The sequence below is a fragment of the Dendrobates tinctorius genome, unplaced genomic scaffold (genome assembly GCF_039654945.1).
Source record: "Dendrobates tinctorius isolate UK_male_01 unplaced genomic scaffold, ASM3965494v1 ptg000138l, whole genome shotgun sequence".
NCBI classification, from domain to species: domain Eukaryota; kingdom Metazoa; phylum Chordata; class Amphibia; order Anura; family Dendrobatidae; genus Dendrobates; species Dendrobates tinctorius.
In genome coordinates, this window is record NW_027361806.1 from 15297567 (window position 1) to 15318386 (window position 20820).

The window sequence follows — 20820 nt, forward strand, 5'->3', positions numbered from 1 at the left end:
TATTCTTGTACATAAGAGCAGTATTATAGTAGTTATATTCTTGTACATAGGGGGCAGTATTATAGTAGTAATATTCTTGTCTATAGGGGGCAGTATTATAGTAGTTATATTCTTGTCTATAGGGGGCAGTATTATAGTAGTTATATTCTTGTCTATAGGGGGCAGTATTATAGTAGTTTTATTCTTGTACATTGGGACAGTATTATAGTAGTTATATTCTTGTACATAGGAGCAGTATTATAGCAGTTATATTCTTGTACATTGGAGCAGCATTATCGTAGTTATATTTTTCTACATAGGGGCAGTATTATCGTAGTTTTTTTTTGTACATGGGGGGGCAGTATTATAGTAGATTCTTGTACATAGGGGCAGTATTATAGTAGTTATATTCTTGTACATAGGAGCAGTATTATAGTAGTTATATTCTTGTACATAGGGAGCAGTATTATAGTAGTTATATTCTTGTACATAGGAGTAGTATTATAGTAGTTATATTCTTGTACATAGGGGCAGTATTATAGTCAGGGCTGTGGAGTCGGAGTCGGTGCTCATTTTGGTGGAGTTGGAGTCGGTATAAAATGGACCGACTCCTAAAATATATAATAAATTGGGTACAGTAATTCAATGCAAAATGTGCTGAATATTTTTTCATAGGAATTTGGGAAAGTTATGAAATGTCCTATAAATGGCTGTTCTATTCCTGATCTAAGGCTACATTCACACACAGCGTTTTTCCTGTGTTTTTTGAGGATACTTTTTTCAGCTGCAAAAGCTGATCATCTTTTTAAAAAACCGCATCACCTGAAAGGTTTTTGAGCTCATAGATAATGTTTTCAATAGCTCTATCTATCCATTTATCCATATCTGTCTATCCATATCGTATCTGTACCAAAAAGAATGAAAACCGGGTAGTACACCAATATATATTCTGTTCTATCTAAATATCTTGATTATGGGATCATAAAAATGATTAAATGTCTGAGGTTCACATTGTACTACAATAAATTTTTCACTTAAATATAAGCAATATGTGTGGGAGTCGGAGTCGTGGAGTCGGAGTTGGAGTCGGAGTCGGTGTAAGGGAAATTGAGGAGTCGGAGTCGCAGGTTTGGCTTACCGACTCCACAGCCCTGATTATAGTAGTTATATTCTTGTACATATAGGAGCAGTATTATAGTAGTTATATTCTTGTACATAGGAGCAGTATTATAGTTGTTATATTCTTGTACATAGGGGCAGTATTATAGTAGTTATATTCTTGTACATAGGGGCAGTATTATAGTAGTTATATTCTTGTACATACAGTTGTGGCCAAAAGTATTGACACCCCTGCAATTCTGTCAGATAATACTCAGTTTCTTCCTGAAAATGATTGCAAACACAAATTCTTTGGTATTATTGTCTTCATTTAATTTGTCTTAAATGAAAAAACACAAAAGAGAATGAAGTAAAAAGCAAAACATTGATCATTTCACATAAAACTCCAAAAATGGGCCAGACAAAAGTATTGGCACCCTCAGCCTAATACTTGGTTGCACAACCTTTAGCCAAAATAACTGCGACCAACCGCTTCCGGTAACCATCAATGAGTTTCTTACAATGCTCTGCTGCAATTTTAGACCATTCTTCTTTGGCAAACTGCTCCAGGTCCCTGATATTTGAAGGGTGCCTTCTCCAAACTGCCATTTTTAGAACTCTCCACAGGTGTTCTATGGGATTCAGGTCTGGACTCATTGCTGGCCACCTTAGAAGTCTCCAGTGCTTTCTCTCAAACCATTTTCTAGTGCTTTTTGAAGTGTGTTTTGGGTCATTGTCCTGCTGGAAGACCCATGACCTCTGAGGGAGACCCAGCTTTCTCACACTAGGCCCTACATTATGCTGCAAAATTTGTTGGTAGTCTTCAGACTTCATAATGCCATGCACACGGTCAAGCAGTCCAGTGCCAGAGGCAGCAAAGCAACCCCAAAACATCAGGGAACCTCTGCCATGTTTGACTGTAGGGGCCGTGTTTTTTTTTCCTTGAATGCCTTTTTTTCCCCTGTAAACTCTATGTTGATGCCTTTGCCCAAAAAGCTCTACTTTTGTCTCATCTGAGCAGGGAACATTTTTCCAAAACGTTTTAGGCTTTTTCAGGTAAGTTTTGGCAAACTCCAGCCTGTCTTTTTTATGTCTCTGGGTAAGAAGTGGGGTCTTCCTGGGTCTCCTACCATACAGTCCCTTTTCATTCAGACGCCGACGGATAGTACGGGTTGACACTGTTGTACCCTCGGACTGCAGGGCAGCTTGAACTTGTTTGGATGTTAGTCGAGGTTCTTTATCCAACATCCGCACAATCTTGCGTTGAAATCTCTTGTCAATTTTTCTTTTCCGGCCACATCTAGGGAGGTTAGCCACAGTGCCATGGGCTTTACACTTCTTGATGACACTGCGCACGGTAGACACAGGAACATTCAGGTCTTTGGAGACGGACTTGTAGTCTTGAGATTGCTCATGCTTCCTCACAATTTGGTTTCTCAAGTCCTCAGACTTTGGTCTTCTTTCTTTTCTCCATGCTCAATGTGGTACACACAAGGACAGAGGTTGAGTCAACTTTAATCCATGTCAACTGGCTGCAAGTGTGATTTAGTTATTGCCAACACCTGTTAGGTGCCACAGGTAAGTTACAGGTGCTGTTAATTACACAAATTAGAGAAGCATCACATGATTTTTCGAACAATGCCAATACTTTTGTCCACCCTCTTTTTTACGTTTGGTGTGGAATTATATCCAATTTGGCTTTAGGACAATTCGTTTTGTGTTTTTTCATTTAAGACAAATTAAATGAAGATAATACCAAAGAATTTGTGTTTGCAATCATTTTCAGGAAGAAACTGAGTATTATCTGACAGAATTCCAGGGGTGTCAATACTTTTGGTCACAACTGTAGGAGGCAGTATTATAGTAGTTATGTTCTTGTACATAGGGGGCAGTATTATAGTAGTTTATATTCTTGTACATAGGAGCAGTATTATAGTAGTTACATTCTTGTACATAGGAGCAGTATTATAGTAGTTATATTCTTGTACATAGAGGCAGTATTATAGTAGTTATATTCTTGTACATAGGAGCAGTATTAGAGTAGTTATATTCTTGTACATAGGAGCAGTATTATAGTAGTTATGTTCTTGTACATAGGGGCAGTATTGTAGTTATATTCTTGTACATAGGAGCAGTATTATAGTAGTTATATTCTTGTACATAGGAGTATTATAGTAGTTATATTCTTGTACATAGGGGGCAGTATTATAGTAGTTATATTCTTGTACATAGGGGGCAGTATTATAGTAGTTATATTCTTGTACATAGGGGGCAGTATTATAGTAGTTATATTCTTGTACATAGGGGCAGTATTATAGTAGTTATATTCTTGTACATAGGGGCAGTATTATAGTAGTTATATTCTTGTACATAGGAGCAGTATTATAGTAGTTATATTCTTGTACATAGGGGCAGTATTGTAGTTATATTCTTGTACATAGAGGCAGTATTATAGTAGTTATATTCTTGTACATAGAGGCAGTATTATAGTAGTTATATCCTTGTACATAGGGGGCAGTATTATAGTAGTTATATTATTGTACATAGGGGGCAGTATTATAGTAGTTATATTCTTGTACATAGGGGGCAGTATTATAGTAGTTATATTCTTGTATATAGGAGCAGTATTATAGTAGCTATATTCTTGTATATAGGAGCAGTATTATAGTAGCTATATTCTTGTACATAGGGGGCAGTATTATAGTAGTTATATTCTTGTACATAGGGGGCAATATTATAGTAGTTATATTCTTGTACATAGGAGCAGTATTATAGTATTTATATTCTTGTACATAGGGGGCAGTATTATAGTTATTGTAGTCTCGCCCTTGTTTAGCAGCACTTTGTATACAGTATATTGCCTGCTCGTTCTAACTGGACTGTAGCCTGTGTATTTTGGTATTTTCTGATGATTCTGCCTCTGTCCTTCTCTTAGATGCTTCTGTCTTCTATATCAGTTTATCTGTGGCCGCAGTAGTTGGTTTGGGATTGGCGATGTCAGTTTTTGACCTTATCTCACTTTGACAAACATCATCGTGGTCAGCTGCACTCGGAGGGTCCTGTGTCATCGTATTTGCATCATCGTCACAGACGGACGAGCCGGGTTTGCATGCAGGAGAACAAATGCAAAAAAAAAAGCTAAATGTTATTTGAGGCGATTTTCTGCCCCTCCAGACTGTTTTCCCTGTTTTTCCAGAGAGGCCTCAGTACGAGTCTCTCGCTGCTTTATGTCACTGCTGTTGTGTGTCAGGCGCTTGGCTTCGCTGGGTTGGGTTTTCTTCTGCTCTGCTGCATGGCTGACTGATCATTCAGGTGAAATAAGAGACTGTCGAGCTCAGTAATGTGGGAAATCCATCTTTTGGAAGACTAGTATAAGCCGCCTGTCCTAAGATTTAACCATTCATGATATGTAGCCATGCCACTACTAGTCCCAGCAAGTCTCATGCTACTTGATAGCTGGTATATCCTTTCTCGCTCTGAGTGATGTTCAAAATGGCAGTGAATTGAATCACAAGGTTAATTAGAAAGTTGCAGAACTTTTCCACATAACGTGATTGGATTTTTGATCTGATTTAGCGCCCCCATGATTGACTTGTGGGGTCCTCCATTCATAGAGTAGCTGCATGGAGTTCTGCTTGGGAGGACCCAGCTCCTCTGTACATTATACAGTGCAGTGCTGCATTTCCCCAGGGGTGGCGCTGCAGGGGAATTGAACACTTCTGTTTTTTCCTGAGGTGAAGGCGATGATCATGGTGACTTCAGGGAGTCGTTATTGAGCAGTATTCACATATGTGGGCATTGAAACGAGCAATATTGTTGTTTATTTATATAGCACCATTGGTTCCATGGTGCTGTACATGAGAAGGGGTTACATACAAATTACAGATATCACTTACAGTAAACAAACTAACAATCACAGACTGATACAGAGGGGAGAGGTCCCTGCCCTTGCGGGCTAAAGCCCCCATCTCACATAGCGAGATCGCTGTTGCGTCACCGATTTCGTGACGTAACAGCGATCTCGTTACGTGTGACACACAGCGGCGATCGGGCCCCTGCTGTGATGTCGCTGATCATGCTCAAATGTCCTGGGCCATTTTTTGATTGCTGGTGTCCCGCTGGTCAGCATGCATCGCTGTGTTTGATAGGGACAACGACGAGCTACCTCAATACTACAGGTCTGAAGGACTGTGTCCCAACGACCGTCGTATCGTTGCTGTATCGCTGTTGAGATCTGACTGTTTGACATCTCACAAGCGACCTCGTAGCGGGTCGCTTCGTTGTCGGAATCGCTGGTGCGTCGCCAAGTGTGACGGTACCCTTACATTCCACAGGATGGTGGGGAAGGAGACAGTAGGTTGGGGGGGTTGCAGCAGTTCCGGTGTTGGCTGAGGCGATATCTCCGGTAGTGGTGAGGAGGCAGCGGGGGTCATTGCAGGCTGTAGGCTTTCCTGAAGAGGTGGGTTTTCAGGTTCCGTCTGAAGGATCCGAATGTGGTTGATAGCCGGACGTGTTGGGGCAAAGAATTCCAGAGGATGGGGGCCTATTCGGGAGATGTCTTGGAGGTGGTGGGGTGAGGAGCGAATAAGTGTGGAGGAGAGAAGGAGGTCTTGGGATCACCGGAGATTACGTGAGGGAAGATATCGTGAGATCAGGTCAGAGATATAGGGAGGAGACAGGTTATAGATGGCGTTGTAGGTCAGTATTAGTAATTTGAACTGGATACGCTGAGGGAATGGGAGCCAGTGAAGAGATTTGCAGAGGGGAGAAGCGGAGGAGTAGCGAGGAGAGAGATTAATTAGTCGGGCAGCAGAGTTAGGCTCACACGAAATTACCGCGAGAATTCCGGAATTCCAGTCCGCGGGAAAATCGCATTTTAAATTCCCGCAATTTTCCCCCGGAAAAACTAGCATTTTGCAAGCGTATTTAGCTTGCAAAATGCTAGCGTTTTCCAAGCGATCTGTAGCATCGCTTGGAGAACTGATTGACAGGTTGGTCACACTCGTCAAACATAGTGTTTGACAAGTGTGACCAACTTTTTACTACTGAGGCCGCCTATGCAGCATCAGTAGTAAAAGATAGAATGTAAAAAAAAATAAAAAATGGTGTTATTCTTACCCTCCGACGTCCCGCGCAGCCGTTCCTAGTATTCCTTTGCGAAAATGCCCGCGATGACGTACGTTCTCGCGGGATCGCGACGTCTTGCGGTAATTCGCGATGACGTCGCGCGAATGACCGCGAGACTTCGTGATCCCGCGAGAACGGACGCCATCGCGGGCATTTTCGCAAAGGACTACTGGGAACGAGAGCGTGAAGAGAAGCGGGAAGACTGCGCGGGACGTCGGAGGGTGAGAATAACAATATTTTTTATTTTTAAATTCTATTTTTTACAGGGATATGGTCCCCAAAGCCCGGAGGACAGTCTCCTCTCCTCCGGACCGTGGGTACCATCCGCAAATGTTCTGCTTACTTTCGGCATGGTGTGCACAGCCACATGCGGGAAGTAAGCGGAACAATGCATTCCTATGGGTGCGGGATCGCCGCGATTCCGCAAATTAATGAGCATGCTGCGGTTTTTACCGCAAAGCGATTCCGCCGCGGGAAAAACCGCAGCATTAGCACAGCATTGCGGAATCCCATAGGAATGCATGGGATGCTTATTTTTCGCGGCAAAATCGCGCGGTTAAAACCGCCGCGGAAACGCGAAAAAAATGCCACGTGTCAACTCAGCCTTAAGGATGGACTTGAGAGGTGCGAAGGTGTTAGCAGGGAGGCCACAGAAAAGGATGTTGCAGTAGTCGAGGCGGGAGATGATGAGGGCATGTACAAGCATTTTAGTAGAATGAGGGTTGAGGAAAGGACGGATTCTGGAAATATTTTTGAGCTAGAAGCGACAGGAGGTGGAGAGAGCTTGGATGTGCGGTTTGAAGGACAGGGCAGAGACCAGGGTTACTACGAGGCAGCGGAACTCTGGTACAGGGGAAAGCGTGATATCGTCACTTGTTATAGATAGGTCGGATAAGGAAGATCTGTGAGATGGAGGAAAGATGACGAGTTCAGATTTGTCTATATTCAGTTTGAGGAAGCGAGAGGAGGAGGAGGATATGTCTGATAGACACTCCGGGATTCTGGACAGCAGAGAGGTGATGTCTGGGCCAGAGAGGTAGATCTGAGTATCACTGGAATCCATGGGACTTTGAGTTGCCCCAGGCCAAGGGTATAAATTAAGAGTTGGGGTCCTAGAACAGAGCCTTGGGTGGGATGAGGAGGTGGTGTGGGAGTGGGAGATGCTGAATGTGTGGTTGGAAAGGTATGAGGAGATCCAGGATAGGGCGAGGTCTTTGATACCAAAGGAGGAGAGGATCTGTAGTAGGAGGCAGTGGTCAACTGTGTCGAATGCAGAGGACAGGTCTAGAAGCAGGAGTATAGAGTATTGTCCGTTTGCTTTGGCTGTAAGTAGGTCGTTGGTAATTTTGGTCAGGGCTGTCTCAGTGGAGTGATGGGGATGGAAACCAGATTGTTGATTGTCAAACAGCAAGTTAGATGAGAGGTGGGAGGACAGTTCAGCGTGGACATGCGCTGCTCCAGGAGTTTGGAAGGGAATGGGAGCAGCGATATTGGGCGATAGCTGGACATTTGACCACTCTACCTCTATAAATGGCTACTTTCAAGTTTGAAAGTTATCCCATATCCATGGCATAAATGTGATAACTTTGCGATATGTGGGAGGTCCCAGCATTCAGGAGGTTATCCCTTATTGTGGAGATGGGGGATAATGTACAAACTTGTACACTCCTTTAAACCACTCAGTAAAGTAGTAGAGACTATACTCTGTGGCCATTTACATTTGCTAAAGCGGCCGACCATCTAACATTTATCAACTTCCCCAGATGGCAGATGCTGGGGGAATGAAGGGTTGGGCATGTTGTTTGTCAACATGCCCGATCTTCATTCCCCCCCCCCCCCCCCCCCCCAAAGGAATGAAGCCGCTGCCAGAGGTGCCCAGCAGCAGCTGCATCCCTTCTTCGGAAATGTATTTATGGGGTGGATATAAAGCAATGGCTGTCGGTGACAGTGTACCAGACTTTACCCAGTCTGCGGCGTCCTTCGTATCCTTCGTGTTCCCAGTTGTCTGTTATATTGCTCAGCGGGAGATAGTTTCTGGATCTGTTATGCGTTATATATATATTTATATCTCTGTGTGTGATGACGATGTGCAGATTTATACTCTTTGCCACAGTGTCTAAAGTAAACTCGCCCCGCGCTCCATATGTTCTGGCGTCTGCTCTTCACAGATGGCATGTTGTTTTCATCGTTCTTTGTTCTGTTCTTCTTCCTTTTTTTTTAGGATATTTACGATTTATTGAAGGACTATGAGATCAAGTACTGCTACCTGGATAAGAATAAGAGGACGGGTGAGCTGCTTCTATTTGTTATCTGCTATTTCAGGAAAAACCCATAGATGCATAAGTCGATACATCCCATAATTCCATGCAGTGTTGTGCTGCGTGAGCAGATTGTGTTCATCCTGAGCCTCCTAGTGCATGCAAAGTTGTTAACTTTATGGTAGCTAAATTGGCTTGCATTGCACATTGAGCCCCCCCCCATCTTCTGTGCTTATTGCATCAGGAGGCTCAGGATGTGCATTGCGTGATATTGTGAGAATATGAGACGTGCTGCCCGTCATCAGGCAGCGCTGCTCCCCGGGGGGCTCTTTAATGACAGTGGAAGCTTATCGCTGTAATCATTCGATATGACTCCCCCGTCCTCCTGGGTCTGTGGTTTGTGAGATGCTCACGTCCCGTCTCTTCCTGGTAATTGCCGAGGAAAAGCGGCGTCGGCACATTAGTCGAGTCGCGGGGATCATTGTATCATGTTTAGAGGGTGTAGATTGTAACCAGAGATCTTTTACCTGACCCAGCTGTTATTGACCTCCAAGATAATGGGAACTTGTCCTCTCTGCTGAGTTTGGGCAAATGAAATATGCATTAGGCCCTCGGCTGCCATATTGTGTGCGCTCTGTAATGAGGGGTGACCGCTAATCCTGACCGCGTGTGAGTGAGCCCGCCGTGTAATAGCAGTCACATCCCAAGATGCAATACATCTATGGAGACGGTTGTACACTGCTCTCCCAAGGCAGGACTGTGACACAGCAGATCTGTCGGTAACTCTGCCGTATAGACAGGGCCGGACTGGGACTAAAATTCAGCCCTGGCATTTGAAGTTACACAGGCCCACTGGTCACATGGTGACTATATAATATCTTTGTACACTTGTAGTTTACAAGAAGTGAGAGGAGATTAACACGACTATATAGCATGTAGTCACAGCTGTGCCCAGTATTTCTGCTCAGTCCTATTTATTGCTTTTAGGTACAGTACTCCTCCCAAATCTCTGTCCCCTTTTGTATGCATGATTACAGAATTCCTGGCAGAACTGCTCTCTATTGGGCAACCAGACCCCCTGGTCATAGCCGCCCCTATCATACCTCCCAACTTTTGAAGAAGGGAAAGATGGACAAAGACTGCGGCGCGCTGCTGCAAATTTTTGGCCACACCCATTTCACAACTAGTCACACCCATGTCCACACCTAATCGCACCCATTTAGCACTGCTGATCACACTGACTGGTACTGAGGGCACAGTGGCTGGCATTATGGGCACACTGACTGGCACTAAGGAAGAGCGAAAACAGAGAGAGAAAAAAGAAAACAGAGCGAGAAAGAAAGGGGAAAGAAAGAAAAGAGAGACAGAGAAAGAACAGAGAAAGAAAAGTAAAGAAAAGAAAGAACAGAGAGAGAGGGAAGAAAGAACAGAGAGAGAAAAAAGAAAGATTAGAGAGAGAAAGAAAGAACAGAGAGAGAAAGAAAATGAGGGAAAGACAGAACAGAGAATGAAAGAACAGAGAAAGAAAGAAATAAAGATTCTACAAAGATACTATAGCAGCCCGGCTCCCATTGTAGTGCCCACCTGAGCCTCCCGGTGCAGGACCTATCATGATCCGCTCACATGGCCGGCATCCCCGATTCCAAGGCGATCCTGCTTTCTGCGCTGTCGGAGGAGGACACGGTGATGGCTCTGAAGCATTCCTGGTTCCATCACAATCTCCTCAAGAAATTATCTAATTTCCGGTCCGCTTCCAGCACATCACTTCAGGTGGAACGTCATGTGTGTGTTTTAAAATGCTCCTCGGGGCTCCGCCGTGTACTCCTGTGTCCGTGGGAAAAGCCCGCTTTGTACACACTTGGCTCCGCTCCGTACATCCCGTACACATATGGCTCCACTCCATACACACACAGCTCCACTCCATCCACCTCGTACACGCGCGGCTCCTCTCCGTACACCTCGCACACGCGCGGCTCCTCTCCGTACACCTCGCACACGCGCGGCTCCTCTCCGTACACCTCGCACACGCGCGGCTCCTCTCCGTACACCTCGCACACGCGCGGCTCCTCTCCGTACACCTCGCACACGCGCGGCTCCTCTCCGTACACCTCGCACACGCGCGGCTCCTCTCCGTACACCTCGCACACGCGCGGCTCCTCTCCGTACACCTCGCACACGCGCGGCTCCTCTCCGTACACCTCGCACACGCGCGGCTCCTCTCCGTACACCTCGCACACGCGCGGCTCCTCTCCGTACACCTCGCACACGCGCGGCTCCTCTCCGTACACCTCGCACACGCGCGGCTCCTCTCCGTACACCTCGCACACGCGCGGCTCCTCTCCGTACACCTCGCACACGCGCGGCTCCGCTACATCCACACTGTAAATCCTGACCCCACACATACTTACCTCAACCAGCACCATGACAACAGCAAAGCAGAGTCTTGCAGACGGTAGAGGCAAGGCTGAGCGCACAGGACCTGTGATGAGGTCACAGGAGGGGCGGAGTCAGGGGTGACATGATTGGGGGTCTGGACAAAGGCTCCTGATCATGTGACCCCCTGACTCCTCCCCTCCTGTGACCTCATCACAGGTCCTGCGAACAGAGCGAGCAGGCAAGCGAGTGCGACGCTGTGAGTGGCTGCGGGGGGGAGGGGGTCTCATGCTAAGGCGAGGATGGGGTGCGTGGGGGGGGGCGTGGCGGCTTATCTCCCTGCAGTGCGGGAGGAACTTGAAACTATCACCGCCATGCCCGCAGAGGGCCGGCGGCAGGAGCAACAGTGGCCGCAGCAGCTGGCAAGCGGCCAGATGATCGGGCGCTGCCGCCCGCGGCCCACGTGACAGCGGCCCAGCGGGAAAATGCCCGGTTGGTTATATTGCCAATCCGGGCCTGCGTATAGACCAGGTCATAATATAGCGTTGCTGCATTTAAGTATTATCCCAGCACTTATTTCCGCTTTCCCGTTCATCCTTTTTAAGCCGCTGTCGGATTTGTAAAGAAGCCTCAGGAGCTCAATCATGTCCTGTCCTTCTGTGTGGCTGCAGCAGGAGCCTCTCCCCTCAGCTGCTGTAAAACAAAAATAAAATCATTCGGAGCAGTGAAAATGAATTTCTTATCTGTCGTAGATACATTTTTAAAGTCTCATTTCGGACCACCACTGATTTTCAGAATGAAGACCCTTTGACACTGCTGATATGTCCATCAATGGCAAACTAATGATCCCTATACCTCATAGATGAACGTCAACTGAGCCTATAGATTTCAGGGGGACAATTTCTGCGTTGGCTGATTTCTATGGAAGGATTGGACATTTTTTTAATTCAACATGCTCAGTCCATTGTTTCCTCCTCAGCCTACACAGGTCGAGACTGAGGAGTGCATGTATACAGGCGTCTGGAGGAAAAAAACAGATTATCCAACATTTTACGTATACCTTTCTGAGTTATATTCATCTTAACACAAGGCATAGAAATCTCTGCAATGTGTTAAAGGGTCTGTTATCTCTATAGAAGTCAGCAGTGATTCAGGATCAGACTTCACCCCTGACCTCTGGAGCTCCCTTTTAAGCTTGGACCCTGTAGCCAGTTACTGTGGGTCCTATGAGCCGTTTCTTCTCTCATTTTTCCCTTTTTTTTTTTTTTTTTTTTTTTTTTTTTTTCTTCCAGCTTTCATCACTCTGACAAATGGAGAACAAGCCCAGGACGCCATCTCCAGGTTCCACGAATATGTCTTCCGGGAGAAGGAAATTTGGCTCCAGCTGCAGCCGACGGACTCCCTCCTGTGCATCACCAACCTGCCGCCCTCGCTCACCCTGCAAGAGTTCGAGGACTTGGTGAAGACGTACGGGAGCGTGGAGCGCTGCCTCCTGGTGTACAGCGAACTCAGCGGACACTTTAAGGGCTACGGCTTTGTAGAGTACATGAAGAAGGACTCTGCTTCCAAGGCCCGGCTGAAATTACTTGGCAAACAGCTGGAGGAGTTTACCCTCTTTGCCCAGTGGGTCGATGTCAATCAGTTGACGGCGGATTTTATTCATTCAAAGTGCCTGTGTGTCGACAAACTTCCTAAAGATTACAGCAATACGGAGCTGCTGATGGAAACATTCTCTTCCCTACACACACCGCTCTTCTGCCAGGTACCCGACACTGCGCTCACTGACCGTCTATCAGAGTCCTCAATCATAACAGCAGCTCTGCAGCTGTGCTGTAACTTTACTAGCGTTTACAAGATCTTTGCTTCCTGTCAATGAGTCGTAAAGGGGCTTATCCCACCAACATTTATCACATATCCAGCAGGATCTGGGGGTCTTTCCATTAGGATGTACAGTTCCTAAAAACAGGTGTTCCATCCCCCCGATATGTACGTAGCGACAGTGCACAGGCATGTCCATGGCTCCGCGTACTTCTATGAAGGGGTGAAGAGCATGTGTGACAGTCTCTCCCACAAATAGTGAACGGAGAGTTGCTTATGGTTTTGCATTCTCACTACTTCTGTGTTTGGACTGGTAGTGGCCCCAGCAGTCGCACCACAACCAATCACACATTTTTTTATATAGTTATTGTTTGTAGATAGTCCCCTTAATTAGGTCACACGGCTGGAAACACGAACAGACCCAATAATTCTTACAGCCAGGAGGTTGTGAATACTGTTATTCAGTCTAGAAAATTCTCAGTCCTATATTACACCTGCACTGATACATTGTAGCAAAAGAACTGCAGATACATTGAAATTCCAGACTCCCCTGTATGTAGAAAGTGGTCAGATGTGAGACGCTTGGGGCTGCTCTCATAATTATCAGTCTCTGAATGTGAAGAGTTCTACCATTCAGGGAGAGCAAGCAGAGATCTTGAAAATGGTGAAAATAGAAACGCAAAGTAAATAGTTCTATTTGTTGTCCTGTACATGAACCCTCTCTGCAAGCACTGTGGACATAATATAGTTAATACCCAAGACGTAACCCAGCAGCACAGTATACGAGCGAATAATAAACCTACAGGATCAGTAATGTAAAAAGCAGAATAGTGAGTGCAGCTCTGGGGTATAATACAGGATGTAACTCAGGATCAGTAATGTATGTACACAGTGACTGCACCAGCAGAATAGTGAGTGCAGCTCTGGAGTATAATACAGGATGGAACTCGGGATCAGTAATGGAATGTATGTACACAGTGACTGCACCAGCAGAATAGTGAGTGCAGCTCTGGGGTATAATACAGGATGTAATTCAGGATCTGTAATGTATGTACACAGTGACTGCACCAGCAGAATAGTGAGTGCAGCTCTGGAGTATAATACAGGATGTAACTCAGGATCAGTAATGTATGTACACAGTGACTGCACCAGCAGAATAGTGAGTGCAGCTCTGGGGTATAATACAGGATGTAACTCAGGATCTGTAATGTATGTACACAGTGACTGCACCAGCAGGATAGTGAGTGCAGCTCTGGAGTATAATACAGGATGGAACTCAGGATCAGTAATGTATGTACACAGTGACTGCACCAGCAGAATAGTGAGTGCAGCTCTGGATTATAATACAGGATGGAACTCAGGATCAGTAATGGAATGTATGTACACAGTGACTGCACCAGCAGAATAGTGAGTGCAGCTCTGGAGTATAATACAGGATGGAACTCAGGATCAGTAATGGAATCTATGTACACAGTGACTGCACCAGCAGAATAGTGAGTGCAGCTCTGGGGTATAATACAGGATGTAACTCAGGATCTGTAATGTATGTACACATTGACTGCACCAGCAGAATAGTGAGTGCAGCTCTGGAGTATAATACAGGATGTAGCAAAGGATCAGTAATGTACGTACAGTGTGACTCCATTATTATAAGATGCAATATCTTGGAGGTGTGTGTGTATAAAATATATATATTATTTTATTTCCTGCCTTCAGCTGTTTTCGTGCTGACATTGCGCAGACTTGTTCCCCAAGATGCCTAAAGCTTCATTGTATAACGTGTGCAACTTTTTCAATTTTCTTGCGTATTTCAGTAACTCCGCCTGCTGTCAGGGAATAGAACCGCTCTTATATATACTCAAGTTATTTGTATCCTTTTGTAGTCAGTATCTTGTGAGTTCATCTGCAGCATCTCTCTCCCCCATCCTGATATGGCTGTGTATCAGAAGATTCTCTAGACCGGATACAATGGTAACAAACCTTCAGCTCTGTGAAGTGTTTGGTGTAGGTGGTGTATACTCGCTCCCTGGCAGCAGAGCTCTTGTAGATGGGGAAGGGGGTCGGTATAAAGCATAATGCAAAGTTGTGGTATTTTACATTATATAGTGATTCCTTTGTGTCCCGGCTGGTGACGTGGTCACAGATCTGCATCCACCAGGGGATGGTGTCTGCTCTCCACAGTGGTTAGGTCTGGACTCCGCTCCATACATCGGCGCCCTGCGCAGGATGTACCGGTACGGCTCGGGCTGCACGGTGACACGCATCGTGTGACACTGAAATCGTAGCTATGATTTTCTATGGGGTTGCAAATTTGTTTGCAAATGTTCTGGAATTTCTGTTGCTTGTGAATCACCTGTGTTGTAGTTGGAGACCTCTGCCCCGTCATTTCTGCTGACCGTTTCATCTAAATATAAAGTTAATATCGTCTCATTATTTACCATAATTTCTCTTCTGTCCTTGCAGCTGGCGGAAGAGGAAGGTGGATATTCTAGAGGTTTTGCAGTGGTTGAATACGAAACTGCCCAGCAAGCGGAGGAGGTGAAAGACTTGCTGGACTGGACCACTGTGAACGGGAGCAAAGTCCAGGTCTCGTTCTGCGCCCCAGGGTCTCCGGGCAGAAGTGTTCTCGCTGCTCTAGTGGCAGCGCAGGGGATGGTAAGAGAAGGGCGGCACTCAGTGTATGAGTCCTGGGACCATATGAAGCCTGTATGCATGGATTTTAGGAGTCAGGGGTCTACACCCCTAGTTTACCTGTGAACCATGAGATACGCCAGAATGATAGTACCCAAAATCGATCCTTTCGGCTTTCAGCACAAAATCCAAACTACCCGTATATACTCGTGTATAAGTCGACCCCCCCCCAATTTTGCCACAAAAAACTGGGAAAACGTATTGACTCGAGAATAAGCCTAGGGTGGAAAATGCAGCAGCTACTGGTAAATTTCAAAAATAAAAATGGATACCAATAAAAGTAAAATTAATTGAGACATGAGTAGGTTAAATGTTTTTGAATATCCATATTGAATCAGGAGCCCCATATAATGCTCCATACAGTTCATGATGGGCCCTATATAATGCTCCATACAAAATACACCCCATATAATGCTGAACAAAGGTTAATACTGGCCCCATAAAATGCTCCATAGAATAATATACCCCATATGCTGCTCCATAAAGGTTATGGCCCCGTAAGATGCTCCATAGACTGTGCCCCCCGTAAGATGCTCCATAGACTGTGCCCCCCCCGTAAGATGCTCCATAGACTGTGCCCCCCGTAAGATGCTCCATAGACTGTGCCCCCCGTAAGATGCTCCATAGACTGTGCCCCCCGTAAGATGCTCCATAGACTGTGCCCCCCCCCGTAAGATGCTCCATAGACTGTGCCCCCCCCCCCGTAAGATGCTCCATAGACTGTGCCCCCCCCGTAAGATGCTCCATAGACTGTGCCCCCCCCCGTAAGATGCTCCATAGACTGTGCCCCCCCCCGTAAGATGCTCCATAGACTGTGCCCCCCCCCGTAAGATGCTCCATAGACTGTGGCCCCCGTAAGAAGCTCCATAGACTGTGGCCCCCGTAAGAAGCTCCATAGACTGTGGCCCCCGTAAGAAGCTCCATAGACTGTGGCCCCCGTAAGAAGCTCCATAGACTGTGGCCCCCGTAAGAAGCTCCATAGACTGTGGCCCCCGTAAGAAGCTCCATAGACTGTGGCCCCCGTAAGAAGCTCCATAGACTGTGGCCCCCGTAAGAAGCTCCATAGACTGTGGCCCCCGTAAGAAGCTCCATAGACTGTGGCCCCCGTAAGAAGCTCCATAGACTGTGGCCCCCGTAAGAAGCTCCATAGACTGTGGCCCCCGTAAGAAGCTCCATAGACTGTGGCCCCCATAAGAAGCTCCATAGACTGTGGCCCCCGTAAGAAGCTCCATAGACTGTGGCCCCCGTAAGAAGCTCCATAGACTGTGGCCCCCGTAAGAAGCTCCATAGACTGTGGCCCCCGTAAGAAGCTCCATAGACTGTGGCCCCCGTAAGAAGCTCCATAGACTGTGGCCCCCGTAAGAAGCTCCATAGACTGTGGCCCCCGTAAGAAGCTCCATAGACTGTGGCCCCCGTAAGAAGCTCCATAGACTGTGGCCCCCGTAAGAAGCTCCATAGACTGTGGCCCCCGTAAGAAGCTCCATAGACTGTGGCCCCCGTAAGAAGCTCCATAGACTGTGGCCCCCGTAAGAAGCTCCATAGACTGTGGCCCCCGTAAGAAGCTCCATAGACTGTGGCCCCCGTAAGAAGCTCCATAGACTGTGGCCCCCGTAAGAAGCTCCATAGACTGTGGCCCCCGTAAGAAGCTCCATAGACTGTGGCCCCCGTAAGAAGCTCCATAGACTGTGGCCCCCGTAAGAAGCTCCATAGACTGTGGCCCCCGTAAGAAGCTCCATAGACTGTGGCCCCCGTAAGAAGCTCCATAGACTGTGGCCCCCGTAAGAAGCTCCATAGACTGTGGCCCCCGTAAGAAGCTCCATAGACTGTGGCCCCCGTAAGAAGCTCCATAGACTGTGGCCCCCCCCCGTAAGAAGCTCCATAGACTGTGGCCCCCCCCGTAAGAAGCTCCATAGACTGTGGCCCCCCCCGTAAGAAGCTCCATAGACTGTGGCCCCCCCCGTAAGAAGCTCCATAGACTGTGGCCCCCCCCGTAGGAAGCTCCATAGACTGTGGCCCCCCCGTAAGAAGCTCCATAGACTGTGGCCCCCCCCGTAAGAAGCTCCATAGACTGTGGCCCCCCCCGTAAGAAGCTCCATAGACTGTGGCCCCCCCCGTAAGAAGCTCCATAGACTGTGGCCCCCCCCGTAAGAAGCTCCATAGACTGTGGCCCCCCCCGTAAGAAGCTCCATAGACTGTGGCCCCCCCCGTAAGAAGCTCCATAGACTGTGGCCCCCCCCGTAAGAAGCTCCATAGACTGTGGCCCCCCCCGTAAGAAGCTCCATAGACTGTGGCCCCCCCCGTAAGAAGCTCCATAGACTGTGGCCCCCCCCGTAAGAAGCTCCATAGACTGTGCGCCCCCCCCAGAAAATGCTCCATAGACTGTGCGCCCCCCCAGAAGATGCTCCATAGACTGTGCGCCCCCCCCAGAAGATGCTCCACCGACTGTGCGCCCCCCCGTAAGATGCTCCACAGACTGTGCGCCCCCCCGTAAGAAGCTCCATAGACTGTGGCCCCCCCCGTAAGAAGCTCCATAGACTGTGGCCCCCCCCGTAAGAAGCTCCATAGACTGTGCGCCCCCCCCGTAAGAAGCTCCATAGACTGTGCGCCCCCCCCGTAAGAAGCTCCATAGACTGTGGCCCCCCCCGTAAGAAGCTCCATAGACTGTGGCCCCCCCCGTAAGAAGCTCCATAGACTGTGCGCCCCCCCCGTAAGAAGCTCCATAGACTGTGCGCCCCCCCCAGAAAATGCTCCATAGACTGTGCGCCCCCCCAGAAGATGCTCCATAGACTGTGCGCCCCCCCCAGAAGATGCTCCACCGACTGTGCGCCCCCCCGTAAGATGCTCCACAGACTGTGCGCCCCCCCCGTAAGATGCTCCACAGACTGTGCGCCCCCCCCGTAAGATGCTCCACAGACTGTGCGCCCCCCCCCGTAAGATGCTCCACAGACTGTGCGCCCCCCCCCCCGTAAGATGCTCCACAGACTGTGCGCCCCCCCCCGTAAGATGCTCCACAGACTGTGCGCCCCCCCCCGTAAGATGCTCCACAGACTGTGCGCCCCCCCCCGTAAGATGCTCCACAGACTGTGCGCCCCCCCCGTAAGATGCTCCACAGACTGTGCGCCCCCCCCCGTAAGATGCTCCACAGACTGTGCGCCCCCCCCGTAAGATGCTCCACAGACTGTGCGCCCCCCCCGTAAGATGCTCCACAGACTGTGCGCCCCCCCCGTAAGATGCTCCACAGACTGTGCGCCCCCCCCGTAAGATGCTCCACAGACTGTGCGCCCCCCCCGTAAGATGCTCCACAGACTGTGCGCCCCCCCCGTAAGATGCTCCACAGACTGTGCGCCCCCCCCGTAAGATGCTCCACAGACTGTGCGCCCCCCCCGTAAGATGCTCCACAGACTGTGCGCCCCCCCCGTAAGATGCTCCACAGACTGTGCGCCCCCCCCGTAAGATGCTCCACAGACTGTGCGCCCCCCCCGTAAGATGCTCCACAGACTGTGCGCCCCCCCCGTAAGATGCTCCACAGACTGTGCGCCCCCCCCGTAAGATGCTCCACAGACTGTGCGCCCCCCCCGTAAGATGCTCCACAGACTGTGCGCCCCCCCCGTAAGATGCTCCACAGACTGTGCGCCCCCCCCGTAAGATGCTCCACAGACTGTGCGCCCCCCCCGTAAGATGCTCCACAGACTGTGCGCCCCCCCCGTAAGATGCTCCACAGACTGTGCGCCCCCCCCGTAAGATGCTCCACAGACTGTGCGCCCCCCCCGTAAGATGCTCCACAGACTGTGCGCCCCCCCCGTAAGATGCTCCACAGACTGTGCCCCCCCCCGTAAGATGCTCCACAGACTGCCCCCCTCCGTAAGATGCTCCACAGACTGTGCCCCCCTCCGTAAGATGCTCCACAGACTGTGCCCCCCCCGTAAGATGCTCCACAGACTGTGCCCCCCCCGTAAGATGCTCCACAGACTGTGCCCCCCCCGTAAGATGCTCCACAGACTGCCCCCCTCCGTAAGATGCTCCACAGACTGTGCTCCCCCCCCGTAAGATGCTCCATAGTCTATGGCCCCATATATTGCCGCTGCTGCCAATAAAAAAAGACATACTCGCCTCTCGTCGCTGGGGGCCAGGTGCCATGTCCTGAGCAGGCGGAGACACTGGCGCGCAATGGGGGACTGGTGCCGGTGTTGCCGCTCGCTCAGGACCCGGAACCTGAGGTATTCACCTGACCCTGGTCCATCGCTGCTGTCTGCCGCGTCGTATCATCTGTCAGTGACGTTCAGCCTCAGGCAGCAGAGGATGCGGTGCGCACTAACCACGTCACTGCTGGCTAAACGTCACTGACACAGGATGCAGCAGACAGCAGCAAGCAGCGATGGAATGGAGACAGGTGAATATTGGATATACTTAACCCCGGCTTCTCCTACGGTCTCCCTTCCTTCAGCGTTCACGTGGTACCGCTCATTAAACTCATGAATATGTGCATATTCATGAGTTTAATGAGCGGTACCAGGTGACCGTTGAAGAAAGGAAGGGAGACTGTAGGAGAAGCAGGGGGGGCTGCAGAGACTGCGCCAGGAGGGGGTAAGTATGACCTGACACCCCCGCTCCCCCTCCAACTCCTGGTATATGACTCGTGTACAAGCCGAGAGGGGGACTTTCAGCCCAAAAAAAGGGCTGAAAATCTCGGATTATACACGAGTATATACTGTAATATTGTAGGAGTTTTCTGATGTCAGCCCTGTCCTTATGCTCTTACAGGTGGTGGGAATATATGTAATTTAGCATTTGTGGGGTACAAAATGATGTGAAAATAGCAACTTTTCTCTTTATAAATATTCACAATTTGCAACTGATCTCCTGTCCGTCTATCCAGCTGCAGAATAACAGGAAAGGATTGCTTCCGGAGCCGAACCCAGCGCAGATCATGCAGAGCCTCAATAACCCGGCCATGCTTCAGATGCTCCTGCAGCCGCAGCAGCGCGGACAGTCGGGGAAGCACGGTGAGCGTCCTCGGCACGGTCCTCACCATGCAGTCTCCTGTGTCTCGCCCTGTTCTGAGCACTCTGTTTCTCGCAGGTTCCTCTATACGACCTCCCTTTGTTAATCCGACAGTCAGCCAGGCGCTTCTACAGCTCAACCAGCATCACCAGGTGAGGAGGCAAATGGCAACTGTACTGTCAATAGGAATTGGTCAACGCGCCCTGTACATGCTGACCTGTAGGGCTTGTCCTGGACCAGTCACACAACTGATTGTTGGGGGTGCAGGGTCTCGCACTCCCACCGATTTTACATTAGTCACCTATCCTGTGGATACTTCAGTCGTGGACAACCCCTTTTAAAAGTGAATCTCCGGACCCTCGCTCGCACTTCTGCATCTGGACGTGAAAGACGATTATGACACCCAGTAACAATCCTGCTGTCCTACAAGCCGCTTTCCAATGCAAAATCATCAGCGTATCTGATCTCCCAATGT

The 20820-nt window shown here is 48.7% G+C and overlaps 1 protein-coding gene across 2 annotated transcripts in view; it reads left to right on the forward strand.

The window, feature by feature from the left end:
* RAVER2 (ribonucleoprotein, PTB binding 2) overlaps positions 1-20820 on the forward strand; it is a 45362-nt gene that overhangs the window by 17969 nt on the left and 6573 nt on the right. For both annotated transcript variants that reach the window (XM_073544691.1, XM_073544692.1), the window contains exons 2-6: positions 8426-8492; positions 12128-12597; positions 15117-15308; positions 20221-20347; positions 20424-20497. In XM_073544691.1, the coding sequence (XP_073400792.1) occupies positions 8426-8492; positions 12128-12597; positions 15117-15308; positions 20221-20347; positions 20424-20497 (930 nt within the window). The remainder of the gene's footprint in view (positions 1-8425; positions 8493-12127; positions 12598-15116; positions 15309-20220; positions 20348-20423; positions 20498-20820) is intronic.